Below are 20,819 nucleotides of genomic sequence, written 5' to 3' on the forward strand. Positions count from 1 at the left end.
ATTAAAAATGGAAAATCAATGAAAATACTTGTTATATTTATGGTAGTGTTTTCGTTGCTTTATTCATTTATAGTATTCACATTCTCACCTAGTTACAGTAACGAGTTTATGTAATAATCTTTTACTCAGCAACACAACTTTATAACATCTCAATAATAGTAATAGTAACTTTTATAACTAATCAGGTTGATTTATTTATTCCTTCMTTTTTATATGGTTTACCATGTATATATGTAGTTGTGTTTACTTTTTATTTTATTTACAATCTTAACTGACATTTTATTGTTCAATATAAAATCTTAAATAACTTTACGTACCTTCCATATTTTAATGGCAATTTCTGGATTTGATTCGCGTATATTTTCTACATCTTAACATCTAAAAGCAATTATAATAAACTAAAATTTAATTAAAAATTGTGCATCTGAACTCTCACGAACAATTTAAGTTAATTTAGCTTATTTCGTACCTACGGTTATCTTTTGAGGCACAGCCATTTAACCTCTAATTATTGTTTACTTATTTTCTAGGATTTCACATAAATTGTTCAATGAACTCAAGCCATAGTTATTATAAAGTGCTATGAATGAATGAAWTGGTGATTGCAACTACCATTGCTGATTAATTTGCATGCGCATTACTTTAACTCATATATAGTTTTCTTTCAGAAACATAATTTTTGTTTAAAAATATCATCAGAAAAATACAGTAAAATCAGGGTTGCCAAATAAAATCAACTTAATGAGTCATATGACARTAACATTAACACTTAGCACTAAACTAACGGCAATAATAACGGTATTTTTTATGAAATTTACATTAATACAAAACAAAAGTATTTTCTGTTGTACATTATTAAATAACCAACCTCTTGCTGTGTTGACTAACTGGTTGAATTGATTAATATCCGAATCCGCACTATTAAAAACATAGTGTTTAAGAAAGCGCAAGTACCTCATTATGGCTTTGTTCTCACACGCTCATTCACAGCATGCTTTATATTTTCTCTGTTCACTTCCTCAAGATTAAGCATTCAAAGTTAAAACTAATTTTTACAATGATTGCAAAAAAAAACATTTACATACATAACAGGCACGTTCCCGTCCGTTCCCACGTAAGTTGGGTCTAAATAATCAGAACGGCTCCGAATTTKTATCAGGCCAATGATTTCTAGCGCTACAACAACAACCACATAACAGATACTGCTATTGATGTGTAAATTCAATTGGAACATTAGTGTTCGAACTTCTTTCCTAAATTGCTCTATCAACAGCTCGACAATTTATTTTAAAATTTGAAAATTTGGAATTCAGACAAGATATGAAATTACCCATGACCGATGACTTCAAAAGTAAAGATCATAACTGAAATTAAAAATCAATTGTTGATTTGTAGTTTTCTCAGTTTTTGTGCGAGTAATGTCGTTTGCTATAAACGTACGTAAATCTTCATTGCGGTTTGATTAAATCTTAACCTATGTAAATTWAAATACAAAGTTTACACTATCAACTTGTACACTTTTCTTTTTTAGTATATATGTATAAGTATCTATTTTGTTCTGGTAGTTGACGATATGATGCTTAGGATAATGGAGGAGCTTCTTTAACTAAGCACGATTGAGAATTGTTGCCTAAGCTAGAACCGTCCAAGCTGTCTAAATCAAGTGCCGTATTTATCATGGTCGTATTATTTAGCATACGTAGACGGTTTAGACCACTCATAGAGCTATCACACACTTTACCATTGGCAGATAAAAAACTGGAGTCTACGTTTTCTTGTGCAACAAATGATGCACTAACTGGGTCGTCCAAATCTAAATCGTCATTTAATAACGCTGATGATAACATTACACCGGATGATGAAATACTTTTCTGCGCTAATTGCTTATATTGTTTATTCATTTGTAGCGTTAATTCGTGCTGTTTTTGTTCGTCCATTAAATTGGAGTACACATGTAAACTGGTATTACTATCTGCATGTTTAGCACAGGGAGCACCACTTTGTAAGACGTTGCTATACACATTTTCTATTTGGGAAATTGGTTTTAACAAGTTGGATTTCTGTTTTTCATTTGTTGATTCAGTTTCTTCTCTCAAATCTACAGAATCTTTCATGTCTACACTGGCAGATAAGTTAACTGCATTTTCTTGCGGAAGATCGGGTGATTCTTTATCAAAACTTTCAATAGCCGAAACACTCGATGGTAATGTATTGCTTTTTGCAATAGCGGGGCCACTATCCGAATAAAATAAGTTATTATAGCTGTCCGAACGATTCTGGCGTTCGCGAGCTTGACTTGTAGCAGCGATTGCTGCCACAGCAACTACAACTTCCGATTTACCGACGATTTCAATTACATCGTCCGGATTGCAGTCGTTAGTGTCAAATGTATTTATAATATTATTGCTATCTGAGGAACTCGTTTGTACACGATCTTTATGGTGACGGAATTGCCGTTGCATTTGTGCGGTTTGTGTTTGCGGTACGTCCATCTGGGAAAGGGGAATTTCGTTATCTACCAAATGCGCAAGGCTATTGGAGTTTCCTGAAATATATTTTGAAAGCAAAAGGAATAATTTTTTAGTATTATAAAAATGTTAATAATGAAGTTGATTTTTAAAATAATATAAAACAAATCGTATATTTAATTAAGTAGCTCAAATGTTTTTAGTTTATGTAACAAAGCAAAATTAAATGTAATAGCTAAATAATATTAATCACAAGAAAAAGCAGTTCTTAAAGCTTAAAGCCAGTGGAATCCGATTACTTGAACATAAATGGTTACCAGAGATATTTACTATATTGCAAATATATAATACATACATAAATACATATTAGTCACGTGTAAGTCCAAAGAATAAATAATAACATGTAAACAAAACAATTTATTGCTTTGAAATACCATTTACCTCAATTTTACGAGACAAAATGTGTTGTTTTCAATTTTTTTAGATAAAAAAATTATGTTTAAATATTTATAAACATTTTTATTCTTTCAAAAGTAAAAAATTTTAATATTTTTTTAACCCAAATGAAAATTATATCTTACAATAAAATATTTTGTTGCCAGACTTTTTTAACCGACAAATGCTCCTTGTTTATATAAAAAATTTAAAATAAAATATATTATCGATATATATTTCGACATACAGTCGAATACATACAATGAAGTAAAAAGTATTCCAAGTTTCTAACATTTATATCTAGTAAATTTGTATATTATTCGACTCTAAAAGATATGATTGTCCTTGAACTAAAAATGGTTGCGAAATTAGAGGGAAAATAGTGGACCAYGTCAATGTAAATATGTCAATAAGTCAATATAAATAATTTGTGTATGTAAATATGTATGCTATGTACTATTACATTCTAAGGATGTTGCTATGTGTATTGAACTATGAATTTCATTAAAAACTATTGCTTAGATTTTTTACACTTCTCATAAAGCATGCACATGTTTGATTTAAAGCGAGTTTATCGCAAAACAGAAAGCGGAAATACCGTATTCGATTTAGACACTTTGTACTCTCTCACCGTCATCAAGTAATGGTTGAATCAATTCAGGAGCTTCAATTAATTGGGTTTTTCGTTGTAGGGTATTTCACCAAAAAAACACAAAAAATAAATTTACATATGTACAAGGGAAGAAAAGAAGGGAGAAAATATGRAATACATATTTCAATTTTATGTACCTTTCGGTTAAATAAAAAATTATTTCTCATATTTGTTGCATACAGACTCAAATGATATATGATAAACAAGAGCCAATATTTCAACAAATTTATGGTTATGGTATGGTGAGGGGAATGGTTTGCGAGATACATACATATACATATATACATAATCACTTAGAGAAAGTACATAAATGTATTACCGAACATCTAGTTTTCCCATTTCGTATTGTGTGATTTATTTAATATAAATATTTTGGTTAATAACAAAATCACTTCGATAATTCCGAAGTGGTTGCACCCTTCACACAATGAAAATTAAATGAATATTTCTGAAAATATTATCGTCTATACAAATTATACAGTAAATTCCATTTTATGAAGCAATTCATTAATTAATATTTGTATTTCTACAAAATATACATTTCAATTTGGTAWCGGCAACTGCCAAGAGTATTACTGTTCGATAACAATTACATTATTAAAATTTTATTCATTTCCAATAAAACTTATCTAATATTTTGACCTTAAAATTGTATAAATAAATAAGCCATGCCCCTGATATATTAGCGTTATATAATTACCCGAGACTTCGATAGAGTCAACATAATTTTCTTGTTTCTACTACATATTGTGTTGATTCGGTGTAATTATTTGATAAGTGTTCAAACGATTTAACAATAACAATACGCATACCGATATATGTATGTATACACGACTGCGTCTTGTGTGAAGGGCTGAAACAAAAGCTGAGCAAAACACTGCAATCGACAACTGCAGTGATCAATGTTTAAAATAACGTGCAAAAAAATCTCAGTTAATTGCAAAAGAGAGCACACAATTCATCAAATTTCTAACGCAAGTTGGCAAACTATGATATAAAGCTAATTTTTGCTAAACTTGAAGAAGAAAATCAAAATCTCAATAAAACTTTATATGCAATYATGTTTATATACTACCATAAACAGTAAATGAATAACAATATATGTAATTATTCGCAACTAACTGGTGTATATGGATTATTTCTTATTTATATTTCATCATTTCAAATTTTTTTTTAGTATATTACAGTTGAAAATATTAAACAACTCACCCAATCTAGTATTTTTCTTAGTTTTTATTGTTTTAAAGCGACGCGGCTTGTTTTGATTTGTCTCAACATTTATTTTGAGTAAATCAGTTTACATTTTTTTCGAAATGGTTTGCATATTAATACAAAATGACGATATGAAAGTACGAAATGTAAAAATAAAGAGAAAGAGAGAGATAATAAATAGTTGAACGAATATAAAAATTGTAAACGTACAACAACAACTAAACATAATGAATAAAATAATGGTTAATAATATTCAAATTAGCAGAAACAAATATGAGAGTTTGAACATGTTAAACAATTTCTCCACAGTTACAGTTTAACAGGGTCCTAGCTAAGCTGATTTGCATAAAGAACAATCATACAGAAATTTAAACCGAAATGTTCATTAAGTTCCTTGAATCTAAACACAATTGATCCAATAGGGAATCTAAACGTATCGAAGAATTATTGTCGATATTTATCTTGTCTCAGTAAACAATTGATGGATCGGATACTTTCCCAGTTTTTAACCTAATTTTAGTAACATAAAAAGGCTTTTATTAGGCATTTATGAGATCTTAAAAAAAAATTTGGTGTGACTAACTTTCTAATTTATGTGAAGATGTTATTTTATCCTTTAAAAAAGTTGTAACCTCTACATAGGAGATTGTGGTATGAAATCCGRTCGGAACAACATACAAAAAATTTTTTGATAATTTGGGTATAAAGTCTTTTCAAATAGTGGCTGTACCTCAGAGTGGAGATATCATAATCTTATGTAATTTCCTGTACCCTGTCCAGCACAGAGAAGAAACTTAGTCAAACACCTAACAAAGATCTTTTAAGGAATTATTGTAAACATTTTGAATAGTACATATAAAATATCGATTATAAAATCTGCAGAATGACCGTAACTAAGTAATAAAAAATGTATGTTAAATAAGTAGGCACTGGTCTTTCGAAAACACCTTCACAAAAAATCTATAAATTCTTTTGTTATTTCCAGAAGTATTGAGTTATAAATGAGTACTCTGTTATGTTAGCTTAATTGTATTTAAATAAATCAATATTATACATTTTGTGAATATTACAACTGATCATCCACTTTTTTAAATATTTGCGTAAAAGCCTCTAATTTTGCTTTTATTYAGTAACGTGTAAATGTATTACTATATTTAATCGGTTAATCGTTTAAAATCTTGTTTAACTTTATATCTATATATATTTTGAAGTCACTTGGGTTAGTAGATTTAGCAAAAATGGCAGTACTTTTATTCATTTCGGGATTTTTCGGTACAATATTTGTTCATAATGTTCAAAGGGAATGTGATGTATGATAATCCAAATATTTCGACAGAAATAGTAGCAGTTTAAAAAAAATCASAAAGAAAATTTCGGGAAAATAAAAGGATATTTTATTAGTTGCGACATAATATGTGAAAGTCTCAAAATTGTAAAGCGGGAACTCGTAAAAAATTGCCAATACACCCCATAGAACTTTAAAGCTTAAAACATTTCACAAATCTTTGTAAGTGTTTTTTTTTTTTTTTTTTATTTTTTTTTTTTTTTTTTTTTTTTTTTTTTTTTTTTTTTTTTTTTTTTTTTTTTTTTATTTGACAAATAAGGATTACTAAATAAGGATTACTAAGCAATTTAAAAAAAGACAGAATGTAGTCCAACATATTTAAAAACAATAATATAACAAGCGTATTTAAGACTGGCATGTTAAGTTTCTTCGCAGTTAATGATAAATTTGTTTCTACCATCTTCTTAATTCCAAATTCGTCTGCATATGTATGTATTATTATATTGTCGCCTATAGTGGACTTGTTTTAGTCATATTAAATTTCATTTTATGCAAGACAGGAATTATGTACTTTTACAACCTCATTATTAAAATGTTCGTACTGAAGAACTTGAAGTATGAGTTACCTATTCTTTGTATTTTCGTTGCTTTAAAAACTCTATTCTCATAACAATAAATATGTGTTACATTTTAATACTGACATCTGTGTTASCCCGTATTTTGAAGCGACATCAACAGTGCATATAACAGAAGCTAAAGTAAATCATGTATATTTCATACTATGATGAGTCACTTCCAGCAGCATCCTCTATTATGGAATTTAAATCTATATTGAACGAATATTCATATAAATTAGAATAACGGTCGCGCTCCTTCCACGGGGATCGATGATTCATATATAAGTTTCGTTTACTAACACGAAATATTTGACTATCCTTTATAGATTGGTCATCGTCACAGGGTTCACCACCGCCGCCGAAGTCACACTCACGAATAGTTAAACGATTTGTGGGTGATTTTAACTCAAAGAGGACTTCTTGATGTTTATAACGTGGCCTCATCGGGAGCGGTTGATAACCACTTATGTTAACTTTTTGCGAATCAACCGATTGAGTTGACTGACGACGCATACCGCGAATTTTATGGAATGGATAATTGCGCATTAAATTGGAATCAGTACTTCGTTGAGGCGAATAATACTTAAAATCGGTTGGCGCTGGAGGCTGTGGTGCAGCGGTATGTATGGTTGTCAAAGTTGTAGAGCTGGCCGAGTGGGCCGCCGTCGCTTGGAGTTGCAATGTAGATGGACGTTTTGCTGTGCTGCGCGCACCAGCAGGTATGGGTGTTGCCAACGTTGATACGGGAGAACCGATGATACTATTTGCTCCCACTGTTACCGCTAAAGATTGTGCTTGTGATGCTACAGGGTACATGGAATGCATATTTTGGGAATGGTGATGCAAAAGTGGAAGCGGAGAGCTTCCTGCATCGAAAGAAGGCGAAATTGGCAAATGAAGCGATCGCTTCAAATTTAAATGGTACGATGATATGGTTGGTGAATGAATGATTTGTGGAGTCGCAAGTGCGCTATGGCTTTCGTGGAGAATTTGTCGCTCTGGTTTTGGCTTTAGTAGTCGATTYTTAAATTGATGAGTAGCAGGGGGTAGAAGTGTTTGCAAAGAACACTTTTTATATTGTAGCTGCTGTGACTTACCGTTTTGTAGATTATCATAACTCCGTGGTCGATATATTCCATTACTAGCACCTAATGTTGCCGAAGAGGCATTAGACTACAATCATGTTGTATAAGAAAAGAAGGTGTAACGATCAATGTATTTGGTGCAAATGTCCAATCCAGTTGCGTGAAATTGCAGGTTGTGATACATTAGTTGCATGTGCAAAAAAGAAATTATATAATATTATATTTAAATTATATCAAAAAGGCATATGCGGAAAATAATTACAATATAATATAATATGATTTAATAGCTCACCTCTTCGTAAAGGCGGTTTTTAATATCATTGCCCCCAACGTTAGTGCCCGCACTTACTCCTGCAATTACTGGTTGGGCCGTAACCATTCCACTTGAACCTACGTGAGAAGCACTCATCACGTCGCTTAAAGGATGGCGTGGACTGGAATGTTGTTGCATTTGCAAAATATAATCATCCGTTGCAATACCCCGACTGTAAAACAATCAGAAAGTGAAAATAGAATCATAAAATATTTCATTTAAAGAAAAGTCGTCAACGAACCGGTCTATTAGTGATGGTGTCATTGGCCCGCAAAGTATATGACAACAATTTAGACAGATGTTTCCTCGCGAATATGGATTTATCGAACGCTGACCCCCTTTTGAAGAAAACGATCCTTTCAACTACACCCCAAAAGAAAGGCATTAATATCTGAATGTTCTTYATGAAATTATACTGACGTCTTCATTCGTAGTTTGATCACTGGTTGTCAGATAGGTATGAAATCCTGCCAAACCAATAACTGACCAAATCGAAAAGAAGCAAATGAACACAACAATCACAGTAAATGGCGCCTTTTTTATCACCTCAAATATTTCCTGTTCTGCCTTCATCACTGCATGAAATAAAAGTAAATGTCCGTAAATTTATGTTTGTGGTTTTATATTTATAATATACTTACATAAAACTAAATGAGTCACAGAACATGAAAATATAAATACCGCTAAAAATGCTAACGAGACTAGAAATAAATAAAAGAAACGATAATTTCGTTTTCCCACGCAATTACCAACCTAAAAAATATAGTTTAAATTAATTAATAATATAWTAACGAGTATATTATGAACACACTCCTCTGCTCTCTTACTCTTTTTCAAGCCAATCTCATGCGTATTAAATGATATTACATGATGGCATTTACACCTTTTTTTTAGTACGTTTCATCAATGTACGTTTCCGGAAATTATGTATATTCGTAATTTTAATTTTATAGGAAACAACCGTTTAAAAATTACCAAGAAATTTAGTGAAATCTGAATATAATTATAAAAAAGAGCGAATAAAGAGAGARGAGGAGCGATATCTTAAGCAAAATTATCAAGATTTATTGCTTACCCAGGGACAGTGGTGATCGAAYCGATCAACACAATTATCGCATAAACTGCAATGCGATGCACGTGGGGGTCGAAATATTTTACATGTAAAGCARTACTTCAATTTCACTGTTTGTCCTTTAACAAGGACCTCTTTTGTGCGTGGCGGTGGCCGATATGTRGGACTATTGAGAGAATTTGGCACTTCTGTAATTATATAAAAAATAAAGAAATAGAAAAACTGAATTTATGAACATTTTTCAAATCTTCTACCAATCTGCTTTTCTATATAGGCAGCCTCGTCGTGAGAAGCACGGGGTATAACACCAGGATCTGTAAAGGTTGTTCGTAGCAAGGAACTCATTGTAAAGAAGTAAAGCACTGCACCAACAATAGGAATGATAGGATTTATACGTGTAGCCAGAAACGGACAACTGAAATTTAACAAAATGGAGATTATAAAACCAATTTTCAAATATTCATGGCACATTAGGTAAAGGTAAAGACATATTGTGGTGGTAGGCTTCATTACACTTGGTATTGATCATATTAATATTTATATACACATATATTTTGAAAATTAAATTAGTTAACTAAGTTTAAGTTAATCTTCTCCTTATATATTAAGAACGAGCACTSTTTTTATAAAATAAAAGGTTGCAATTACATAAAATACTAGTACTCATCAAAAGTGTTTACTTCAAAAAGATTATGTGGCACTGAATTATGAACAAATGGTCCGTTCGCAACAAATCGGACTAATGTATGGAACGACTTGGCGCATTTTACTTCAAGATCTTAAATTGAAGGCGTACAAAGCMAGTCAGCAATCGAAACGCTCGAACGAATTTTCGAAAATTGAAATTAAATGCCAAAGAATGTTCTTTGGAATGGTAATAAACATCCCCATAAAGTTTGAAATTTCTGTGTTTTTTCTTTAAAAAAGAGGGAACCTCGAAATGGATCAGCCTTTTAAATCCATCGCTATTATTGTTGATGAAAATGAAAAAGTTAAATTTCCTTATATATTTTTAAAGGTCTTCGGCTTAAAATTGGTTCACTTATTATTATTCAGCGTAATTTATCCTTCTTAGTGACAGCGATACGTAGTCTAGTGATTATATAGAAGATAGAGATTGAGACTCGAAGGTTCTTATTTAATTTAAATAATACATCTCAACGATTTAATGATATTTTGGCAAAAAACTCAGCCATAGCCTGTGGTGACATATATGGGCGACTAAAAAGTTATATTCCCAATTTGACAATTTTAAGAAATGAGATGTATACCTTAAAGTCAAGTAAAATTTTGTTCCGATGTGTTGATTAGTACTTGACTTATACTCGTATACTGCAAAGTGAATCAGATGGATTTTTTATTGGCAATGCCACGCATTATGGTTCCGATGAAGCCCTTAAGTACAGTCTTGCCTATGAAACGTAATGCGTCTGTCGTATTTATTTAGTGAGTAATTGCACTTTTATGATATTTGATCGAATTTTACTCAGTCGTGGTCTCATTTTGTCTCGTAATCTTTACTCAAGTTATTCCAGAAAATCGGATGGACAGGCAGACATCCGGAATTCATAAAATCTCCTCATCCTGATAATTTTTCCTTCATACTCGTATATCAACATTCTATCATGATTAGTTTTAGGTGTAGTAAATAACCGCTAGATAAACAAAACTATTATACTCAGTGCCAACAAGTGCAAAATGTATCTTTCTTTAACTGAAAAAAACCCATGTATACATTTTTTACTATACACCAAAGCTAGATTTACTCAAAACGTTATTACAAGAACTAATTGTATGACACCTGTGAATTTTATCAGTGTCCTTTGAAGGTTATGTTTAGYTCCAAAACTGTGGACTTTATTTCTTCTCTAAAAACTTTTTAGAACCCAACCGTCAGCAATCATGTGTTTGGATGATGTATTCATAAGCTACAATTAAACCGCATTTCATGCCAAATATCACAAAAGAAACGCAAGGAGAACAATGGAAAAGCTCATAGGGACGGTTTGGTGCAGTCAAACATGCTTGCTCTGCAAACGCAAATCATTACATTTCATTCGCCGGGGATGGTATGGCTGCAATTGTATTGTAATATTCACTGGCAAAGGTTTTAAGAAATACATATGTATGATATACAAATTCCCTTATTGTCCAACCTACTTCGTATACACAGGTGTACTTCCAAAGGTTGATTACGTCCTCTTTTATTTTATATGATTATTATATTGGTTATGTTTGCTTGTCGATATGATTTTTGAAAAATTAGTTTACACATAATAGCAAGATACGAGTAAAAATAAATTCGTATTCAAATATACTATAAACAAGTAAGGAAGAGCTAAGTTCAAGTATAACCGAATATTCCATAACCTTGCAAATTGCAAAGATTAAAGCCAGGGAAGTACCTGCAGGTACATAAACCTTGTTAGTTATATGGGGTTTAGGGCGGTGAATTCAAAAATATTTATATTAGGTATATAAGAGCTTAGGGAACTATTAAACCGATTCAACGCAAGTGTAGCACGTAGACATTCTAAAAGTATTCTCTCTGATTTTAATTATATTTCTCACTAAGAAATCAACTATAAGGACTAAGTCCACATATTCAGTACCTAGGGTCTTGAAAAGTTTTGGTTCGATTTACGCAATTTTTGATCATAAGGTGACACACCTCAAATTCACTATTCGTGTTATGTTTTGTTTTGATWTATTATTGCATTATTGATTTGTGTACTGAAAAGAGAAAGTTTCCAATGCAATTTCAAATTATGTTATAAGAGAATTCCCGATTTCGCCCATTTTCACAATAACACTTACAAAATTTGGTTGACATCGGTCGGGCTGGTGTCGAGATATGTGATTTCATCTAAATGTGGGAGGTGCCACATTGTCCAATATTGACCCCGGGTCCATTAAAGCCCTCTTACATCATTTCGTGACGTACGGACAGACAGACAGTCACCCGGATTTCAWCTCGCAAACAGAAAATATTATAATTTGTGGACAATATGATTATACGACGTGTTGGGTCTTAATGGGCTTAAATATCTACACAATACATATCGAAAGTTATTACTTACTCAAATGCAAAAAACAGTGCACTGGTTCCCGTTATCAGTATGCAAGTTAAATAAAAAACCCCCGTGTGTGGTGCGGACATCAATAATCCATCGCAGTAAAATTTGTTGCGCCCAGCAAATAACTCCCATTTACGAGTTATCCTAGTGTTCGGCGCCATATTACCGCAGCAACAGCACAGTAAGTTCATTGATGTTCGTAAGTTTTGCTTCTTGCAAGCAATTTCTGCAATCCCGGCAGCCGATATTCGTATAATTTACCGAAATTTAACCTTACTAAGTGACAAAATAATTTTTCTCATTTGTCTTCGATGTTTATGTAATATTTCAATGAACTCTGCATTTATTTCCGTTTTAATACACAAGTAATATCACATTTATTGTCAGTATTTTAAAATGTAATATGAATATATATCATTAACACCTCAATATATGCATGTGTGTATATTTTTCATTTAATWTCTTTTTTAATTATCTCACTGTTATTTTCGCTTCCATTTTGCTCTAGCCATAATTTTCGTTTCCTTATTTCGCCATTGCCAATATGGACGGCAGAACATTATAAGAAAGTGGCTATTCGTTGAATTGTCTCTATGCTGAAGTTAAATAACATCTCATACGAYCATCTCTTATTGTTCTGAATCGTTTTCTTCTATGCATTTTAATTGACCTTTTAATTTCCTGTTAAATACAAAATTTTATATACATATACGTACATTAACAATTTATCCATAAAATACGGATACAATATATTCGAGGTTTGACCAATATAAATAAWATGTTATTAATTTTCTATATAATAAAATAAAATAATGTTTCCCTTTTTGTAAGCAGTGTATAAATACTYGAMATTTTTTTTGTTTAGATAAGATAACTCGCTGCCAATTTACCATTCGATATTTCATTAGTACATGAACTTCCATTAAATAAACATTCACGTGGGATATACATACAATATCTATGTAATTCTATATTAATTCTTTACGAGGTCGCCAAAACAATGATTGTTAATGAGCAATGACCATCTTATGCAAACAAAAAAATACACCAATTTTATATGTATTCGACGTGCCATATGCCTAATCTTATCATTTATTGTAAGAAAAAACGAAAACGACTTGATTTTATCTGCATTAATCGAAGTCGAATTTCGCAACTCCACATGAATGTTTCGATTTCGCTAATGTATTAAAAACCAAGAGATATTGCATCGGTACTAATGTACTTTGAGTCCTACATGTGCCAATGTCAATGCATATGAACTAGTATTTACATGTGTATGGTATATATGTATACATATATAAGTGTATCTATCTATGACCGCATTTACCACTTATTGGCCGAATTATGGAAGTTTTTTTTACATTCACGGCGTGCATAGAATTCCTGTTGACATATCATCGCATGCACGTGACAGCACAAGATATGAAACTCAAAAGACTGCACGTGACAAGGCACACAATTGTCCTTGTTTTAGATGCTGAGAGTGAATATGTATTAAAAGTACACAGTTACAAACAAATATGTATACTTATATATTCACGATTTGCAATAATATTAACATATATGTATGTACATACGCAGATGTGTTTAAATTATAAGAACAATAAAAGCGACCATGGAAATTCATAAAAAAAAATGTTTGCAAAAGTATTTTATTTAAACCTCTTTTTGAAAACCATTTGTGTATGGTTAGAGTTAAAAAAAGAGGGCGTTTTTGGTTAGTGTAAGCCCGAAAAAATCTTTTTGAAAAATAAGAACAAATCGGAAAAATTTTCGGAGATATAGCTATAGGTGAACTTGAGCCGCGTTTTCTTCGAAATTGTCTTTTTTAAAACGATATCTGCGATTTCTCAGGTTGATTGGATCTATTTACCTTAAAGGGATATATGGGTTTACGGGTTTCAAATATCGATTTTTTTTTTATTGTCTTATTTAATTCTACAACACCTCTGGAATATTGGCCTAAATTTTCAAGTTAATCCGAATTTCAGATTTGCAGCCGCGAGAACTTGTACGCTCSAGACTAGCTAGGCTAAGTGCGCCGTCTTTAAACGCGTTTTCGAAGTGGGTTGCAAGATTTCTTAAAAACTACTCAACCGATCTTCATGMAATTTTACAAACATCTCTGAGATACAATTCTTAAAGACTTGGACTAAAAATTTTTTTTCGATTACAACTATTTGAAAGGTAACACTAAAATTTGAGTTTTTTTGCAAAACTTTCATCCAAAAATCAAATTTTGACATTTTTTTCCTTTGTTCAAGTTCTAAGTTAAGGTTTTAATTTAAACGTATTTTTCAGATTTTTTAGATGATCCTGTAAGGAGTTATCCTGCCAACGCAGGCGCATCTTTTCTTTCGAGGGGTCACCGGAAATGGCATCGCCTTGGCCGAGTTTACCTTTTTCCTAAAATTTCTGAGTTTCTTTGTTAATAGTGTATATTTTTAACAATAAAAAACTCTAATAAAATAATTAATTTTTATATGAGAAAAAAAGACTGTTTTTACCCAAGGAAACTGATGTAACTCCTTAAATTTTTATAGACCRAAAACTGTTTTTTTCTGGCAGATGCCATTTCATGATTTTTTTTTTAATTTTGGCGTAGAATTAGACTTAAAAACATTATTCTAGATAATATTTTTTTTTGTTGTTGTAGACTGCTAGAAGGGTTAAAATAATGGCAATCGTCACGGGCCAACTTGATCAGCTSTTAGTTTTTGAAACTGTTTACTTTTCGTTTGTTTCAATAATTAATTAAAAGGAGTATGAAATAGCTAAGTTCGGGTCTAACCTAACTTTTCATATTCTAGCAATTTTCAAAGATCAAAACCGAATAGCTCAATCTCAAAATCATTCAGATCATTTAAAATTACTAATAACTGTAAAACTAGATTGATGTTATGTATAAAACAATAATGGTCGGAAACTCAAAAACTAGTTTTTGATAACTTAATATCATTACTTCCTAAAATATACATATTTACGAGTTTCACACATTTCAGAAAACATATTTTATTAAAATTATAAAACTAAAATCAAAAACAGGTTTCGATTTTAAAATCAATAAAATATCAGAATTTCAGTAGGAAAAATAAATGATGATGTAGTAGAAACAAATTAATTCTTTATRAAAACTGCGACTTTCTTCTAACAAATATGAACCACGTTAAAGAACACAATTCCATTTGTAATAATACAAGTTCACATTTTTTTATTAATCATACAATATATAATGTATTTATCAGACTTAGATGATAATCGCTGTATATACAAAAATAGTCAGGAGAACGAGATGAATTGAACTTCGACATCCTCTGTCGGTGCAAACGATAACCTGAGCCAAATATCAGAAATCGGACGATTGCCAAACTAAAAGAGTAAAACTATAATGTGCGGGACTTTCCGATTTCTATGCCCGGGATACCATACCTCAAAGGCACTATTGTCGAAAGTTTCATCCGAATATATTAAGGCTTGATTTTAGCTCTGCAATATAAGAATTTCATAATTATGCAACCTATCGATGTTGATAGAAATCGGTCAAACAGGTTCCATGATATGGGTTTCCACCTAAATGTGGGAGGTGCCACTCGTATTGTCCAATTTTGAAAGTGGCTGGGTGTAAAATGTAATGTTTATTATCGATTTGCTTATTAATATATCGCGTTTTTTGTAATTTTTAACAACCACCTTAAATGAGAAGAGGGCGGCGTACGATAATTAAAGTTTTATATCTTAATTTAGTGATTAGTTATGACATWTTATATTATATATTTTTTCTTCAGTAAGGTTTGCCATTTCATCATGGTGATAAACGATTAAACAACCAGTCGAAGCTATCAGGRGTGTTGTGGAATCCAAGACAGAATTGCTTAACTGTCAGAATTGCAAACCAATTCTGATTTTCAACCGTGTCACATAATCTCGATTTTCGTCTTTTCGATCTTACGCAAAACCAATATTCGAATCAGCTGTTTACTAATATGACAAAACTTGCAAATGAATACATTTGGAAGCAATCCTATAAAAGTTTTTAATTAGCTCCGAATTAAGGATAGATTTTAAGAGATAAGATTTATCGAATGAATAAACCCACATTTGGGTGTTAAATTGCGTTTATTACGTTTTGTAAATCTTCTTTGAGTTTGCTTTAGAAGCTTCAAAATATTGATTTTTTTTATCTTTAAAAATTATCTAAGAATATTTCCCCATACTTATAGATGGGAATTCGAAATATTGTCGAGCTAGAAGGGAAATAGTGACCGAGCGTCTAGCAGATATACTTATGAGCGCCTGGGCAGAAAGCGAAAACTTTGACGCGCGATTTCTCGGTTTTTCAGTTGTACGATTTCTCTTAATTTGCGGGCAGGATAGAAAAAAACTAAACGTCGTATGGAATTGGGGCAAAGTTTATTATCTTTGGCATTAAATTATCTTCTCTTTAAACTAAAAAAAACCAAGAAATGTTAAGTATAAGCATATGTGTAAAATAAATTTTTTTAGTCAAAAAACACTTTTTTCAAATTTAAATTTTTTTTTATAATGTTACACTTTTTTTTAAATTTTCCTAGTTTAACTTGAACATAAATTAATAAATAATATGAATCTCTTTGAATTTTTTGTTTGCGACAGAAATCGCGACCTGCATTCTGCCCGCCGTGTGGCATATGCGCATGCAAGAAGCGTCTGGCAATTGCTTCCCAAAGGCAAAATATAAAAGATTTCGTAATTTTTTCCGTAAAATTTGAGGATGATGTTTAAATTAACTATAAATAACCCAGAAATTTCGCCTTAATCAGTTATTTCTTTCCCTATCAAAAAAAAAACTCAAAAAAATTGATTTTTTTAACTTCTAAGGCAGGCTCCTCCCCTAAATATCAGCAATTTTTTTTCAAAAACTCAATAATTGAGACTTTCGTGTTTTATACTTATGTTTTCCCTTATAGAAATAAAGATAAATTAATTCGAAATAATAATATAACTTCAATTTCAAATCTGTGAGCGACTATCTTCTTGCTTGTTTCTGATAGCCAAACCGATAATGATCCGAATTTCCATTGAAACATCATCTTCAGCGATTAGGCTCATTTCTGATTGAATGGCTTCGTCAATAAGCAAAATATGCGTTATTGATCAGGCAGCAATTCACAAGTATTCCATGAGTCACCATTGCACCAAATTACGATTTGGTGCGGTTTATGAGCCGGCGGCGTCTTCGGCCGTACTTGTTCCGCAATGATCACGACCGGCACGTTACTGTAAATGGGAATCRCTACGGCTCAACGATAGTCGAATATTTTTGGCCCGAATTGGATGGTATGGACTTGGACAATATGTGGTTTCAATTGGATGACACGGCGTTTGTGTACGTGTTATCTCACGAAATGGCCCAGTCARTTGGCGATTTGAAACCGTTAGACTATTTCTTGTGGGGCTACGTCAAGTCTCAAGATCTATGATAACAAGCCAGACACGATTGATGGATTTCGTAAGAATATCGAACGTGAAATTGCAGCAGTATCGCAAGATTTATGCTTCAAGCCCGTCGAAAATAGGGTTCAGCGTCTGCAAACGTGCCCGTGGTGGCCATGCAAAAGAAATSAAGTTCCATAGATAATGGCATCGAATTTCCTTTCACAGGAATAAAGAATTTCATTGATTACCCAAACCGATTTTGTTTTATTAAAAAAAAAACTTTTGTAGCGCTCTTATTGAAAAACCCGTTATAACCCTACATCTAACTCCAATGTTTATAGGTGATAGAAGGTAAAGCCTCCCAGCTACAAAAAGAAAGCTTGATCAAATAACGGTGCCYGGTGCCAAAACTTCAAGAGGTAAAGGCAGAATCTACCACAGGTGACCGGAGTGCAGCACTTCGTTCAACGAGAACAATTCACACGTGCCCATGGCAACGCTGGAGGTTATGTTACAACTCACGCCGTTCCATATAATAATTAATGAAATAGAAAACATACCACACTGCACAAGACAGAAGAGGAGTGTGGAAAAGATAAGTAAAGTCGAATGCTTTAAGTCTACAATTAAAGTACTTTCAGTTTGCAACCGAGTTCACCTTATCTGAGTGTAGGGACATAAAAGGAAAGCCGAAAACGAACTCGCAGACAAATTTTCCAGCTCTTCATTGGCTTCTAGAATGGTGAGACCGAAASCCTATGAAAGGGCTATTCCACTAAGGATGGAAGAGTGAGCAATGGCAGCAATTTACAGTCAAGCGCTGGTCAAAGCTGCTAATGAAAGGTCGCAGGCCGCGGTGTAAAAGTCAATTTCTTCTACAAGATGCGTTCGAAAGTAAACAGGACTTAAAAAATAGAGGAAATGGTTTTTTCCGCAAAATCAATTTATTTTATTCAAAATAGTCTTCATCTGTTTCAATTCAGCTTTTTGCACGGTCCAAAAGCATGTCGAACGAGTGTTTTAGCTTGTTGGCCGATATGGCCGCCACTATGCMGGTGCAAGCCTTTTGAATGGCCTCTACGTCTGCATAACCCTTTCCTCTTATGGGCAAATGCATTTTTCCGAAAAGGAAGAAGTCGCACGATGAATCCAGGAAGTGTTTAATTGGTGAAATATGATATTTTTAAATAATCGGTCRATCGAATGTTGGATTCTGAGCAATTTTTGGTCGTCAGTCAATTTGTGCGGAACAAACCGTGCCCACAGCTTTCGTAAGCCCAAATGTTCGGYCATGTTTTGGAGATGTTCAATTCCATTTCCATGAATTTCAATGATGATTTCGGCTGATTTTTAATGAATTCAAGCACAGTTTCGATGACATTTCCGGTGATMACGGATTTTGATTGGCTCTTTCTTTTGATTGGTTTCAACGTTTTCAAAGTGGTCGGGAGGACATAAACGACGATCAACATTATTTATGTCCTCCCGACCACTTTGAAAACGTTGAAACCACTCGTGCACTCTGCTACGGAATAGGCAATCATCRCTATAAACTTGTTTTATCAATTTAAACGTTTCGGTAAAAGTTTTACCAATTTTAAAACAAAATTTAATGWTAGCGTTTTCGCACCGATCACACAAACATACTGACACTTGAAACACAATAACTTCACTTGCAATCAATGAAATGTCATGAAATTCTCACTGGACAACCGATAAAGGTAAAGATTCTAACGTACCAGATATATAGATGACAAAACCAGGGGGCTCTAGATTCAAAAAGTCCTGTTTAGTCCTTGTACTTCAAACGCAGGCTGACAAAAAAAAGCAACATTTTCACGTATTGCATTAAAACTAATCTCATTATCACCTTCAAAATACGCTTTTTTTGAGTCAATACAAACTTAATACAATYTTTCATACACATTTTATAATCCTCGGCCGGGAGTGAGTGCCATCAACGAATGCCTTTTAATAGCTTCAGTAGACTCCGCCGCGCATTACCCGACGAAAAAATGCATCTCAAGCCGCCAATCAAATTTGTGCAGTTTATAGACCCTATAGTTTCCATTTAGTAGTGGTGTAGAGGTGGTCGAAGATGCGCCACGCTCCGGAAGGCTTGTCGTCGAAAATTGCGATAAAATCGCTCAATTGGTCGAAAGAGACCGGCATAGTAGCAGCCGTAGCATCGGTCAAGACCTGGGCATGAGTCATCAAACCGTTATAAACCATTTGAGCTCGATGTATGAGTGCCACACGAATTGACGCAAAAAAAATCTTTGAACGTATCGACGCAACAAAATCGACCCGTTTTTGAAGAAATGGTGACTGGCGATGAAAAGTGGGTCACTTACGATAACGTACGGCGCAAACGGTCGTGGTCGAAAAGCGGTGAAGCGGCCCAGACGGTGGCCAAGCCTGGATTGACGGCCAGGAAGGTTCTTCTGTGTGTTTGGTGGRATTTGCAGGTAATAATCCACTATGAGCTACTCCCCTATGGCCAAACGCTCAATTCGGACCTGTACTGCCAACAACTGGACCGCTTGAAGGCAGCACTCATGCAGAAGAGGCCATCTTTGATCAACAGAGGCCGAATTGTCTTCCATCAGGACACCGCCAGGCCACACATATCTTWAGTGACGAGGCAAAAGCTCCGGAAGCTCGGATGGGAGGTTCTTTTGCATCCACCGTATAGTCCGGATCTCGCACCAAGTGATTACCGCCTGTTTCTGTCCATGGCGAACGCGCTTGGTAGTCTGAAGTTGGCCACAAGAGTCCTGTGAAAATTGGCTCTCCGAGTTTTTTGCCAATAGAGAAGCGAGCTTCTATGAGAGGGGCATTTTGAAGTTGGCATCTCGTTGGGAACGCGTCACCGAAAAAAATGGCGCATATTTGACTTGAATCGCATTATTGTAACCAATTTTTTGAACAATTGAAAATTCAATCAAAATACCTCAAGACTTTTTTGACAACCTATTATATTAGATATAATAAGTTCACAAATGAGGAAGAAGGAAGGGCTAAGTTCGTGTGCAACCGAACATTTCACACTCTTACAACGTGTAAGAATTACGCAAACGTCAAACTAGCTACCAGTCGAAATACTCGAACGAGAGGTATAATCTTCAAAAAATTAATGCCCAAAAATGTTCTTTCGAATAATAATAAAAATTCCCCATTAAATT

The 20,819-nt window shown here is 33.1% G+C and overlaps 1 protein-coding gene across 6 annotated transcripts in view; it reads right to left on the bottom strand.

Moving 5' to 3' along the window:
* Nucleotides 1-36: 36 nt before the first annotated feature.
* The window catches only part of LOC108969440, a 23,730-nt gene continuing 2,947 nt past the window's right edge, over nucleotides 37-20,819 (bottom strand). For 5 of the 6 annotated variants that reach the window (XM_018934149.1, XM_018934146.1, XM_018934147.1 and 2 more), the window contains 9 exons: nucleotides 12,220-12,897; nucleotides 9,394-9,554; nucleotides 9,143-9,327; nucleotides 8,709-8,820; nucleotides 8,488-8,642; nucleotides 8,309-8,430; nucleotides 8,047-8,239; nucleotides 7,767-7,842; nucleotides 37-2,545 (listed from right to left, as the gene is read on the bottom strand). In XM_018934149.1, the coding sequence (XP_018789694.1) occupies nucleotides 1,581-2,545; nucleotides 7,767-7,842; nucleotides 8,047-8,239; nucleotides 8,309-8,430; nucleotides 8,488-8,642; nucleotides 8,709-8,820; nucleotides 9,143-9,327; nucleotides 9,394-9,554; nucleotides 12,220-12,407 (2,157 nt within the window). In that variant the 5' untranslated portion in view covers nucleotides 12,408-12,897 and the 3' untranslated portion in view covers nucleotides 37-1,580. The remainder of the gene's footprint in view (nucleotides 2,546-7,766; nucleotides 7,843-8,046; nucleotides 8,240-8,308; nucleotides 8,431-8,487; nucleotides 8,643-8,708; nucleotides 8,821-9,142; nucleotides 9,328-9,393; nucleotides 9,555-12,219; nucleotides 12,898-20,819) is intronic. The other variant, XM_018934150.1, reaches the window with a different exon arrangement.

This window comes from Bactrocera latifrons, unplaced genomic scaffold (assembly GCF_001853355.1).
Source record: "Bactrocera latifrons isolate USDA-ARS-PBARC rearing strain unplaced genomic scaffold, ASM185335v1 scaffold_252, whole genome shotgun sequence".
Taxonomy (NCBI): domain Eukaryota; kingdom Metazoa; phylum Arthropoda; class Insecta; order Diptera; family Tephritidae; genus Bactrocera; species Bactrocera latifrons.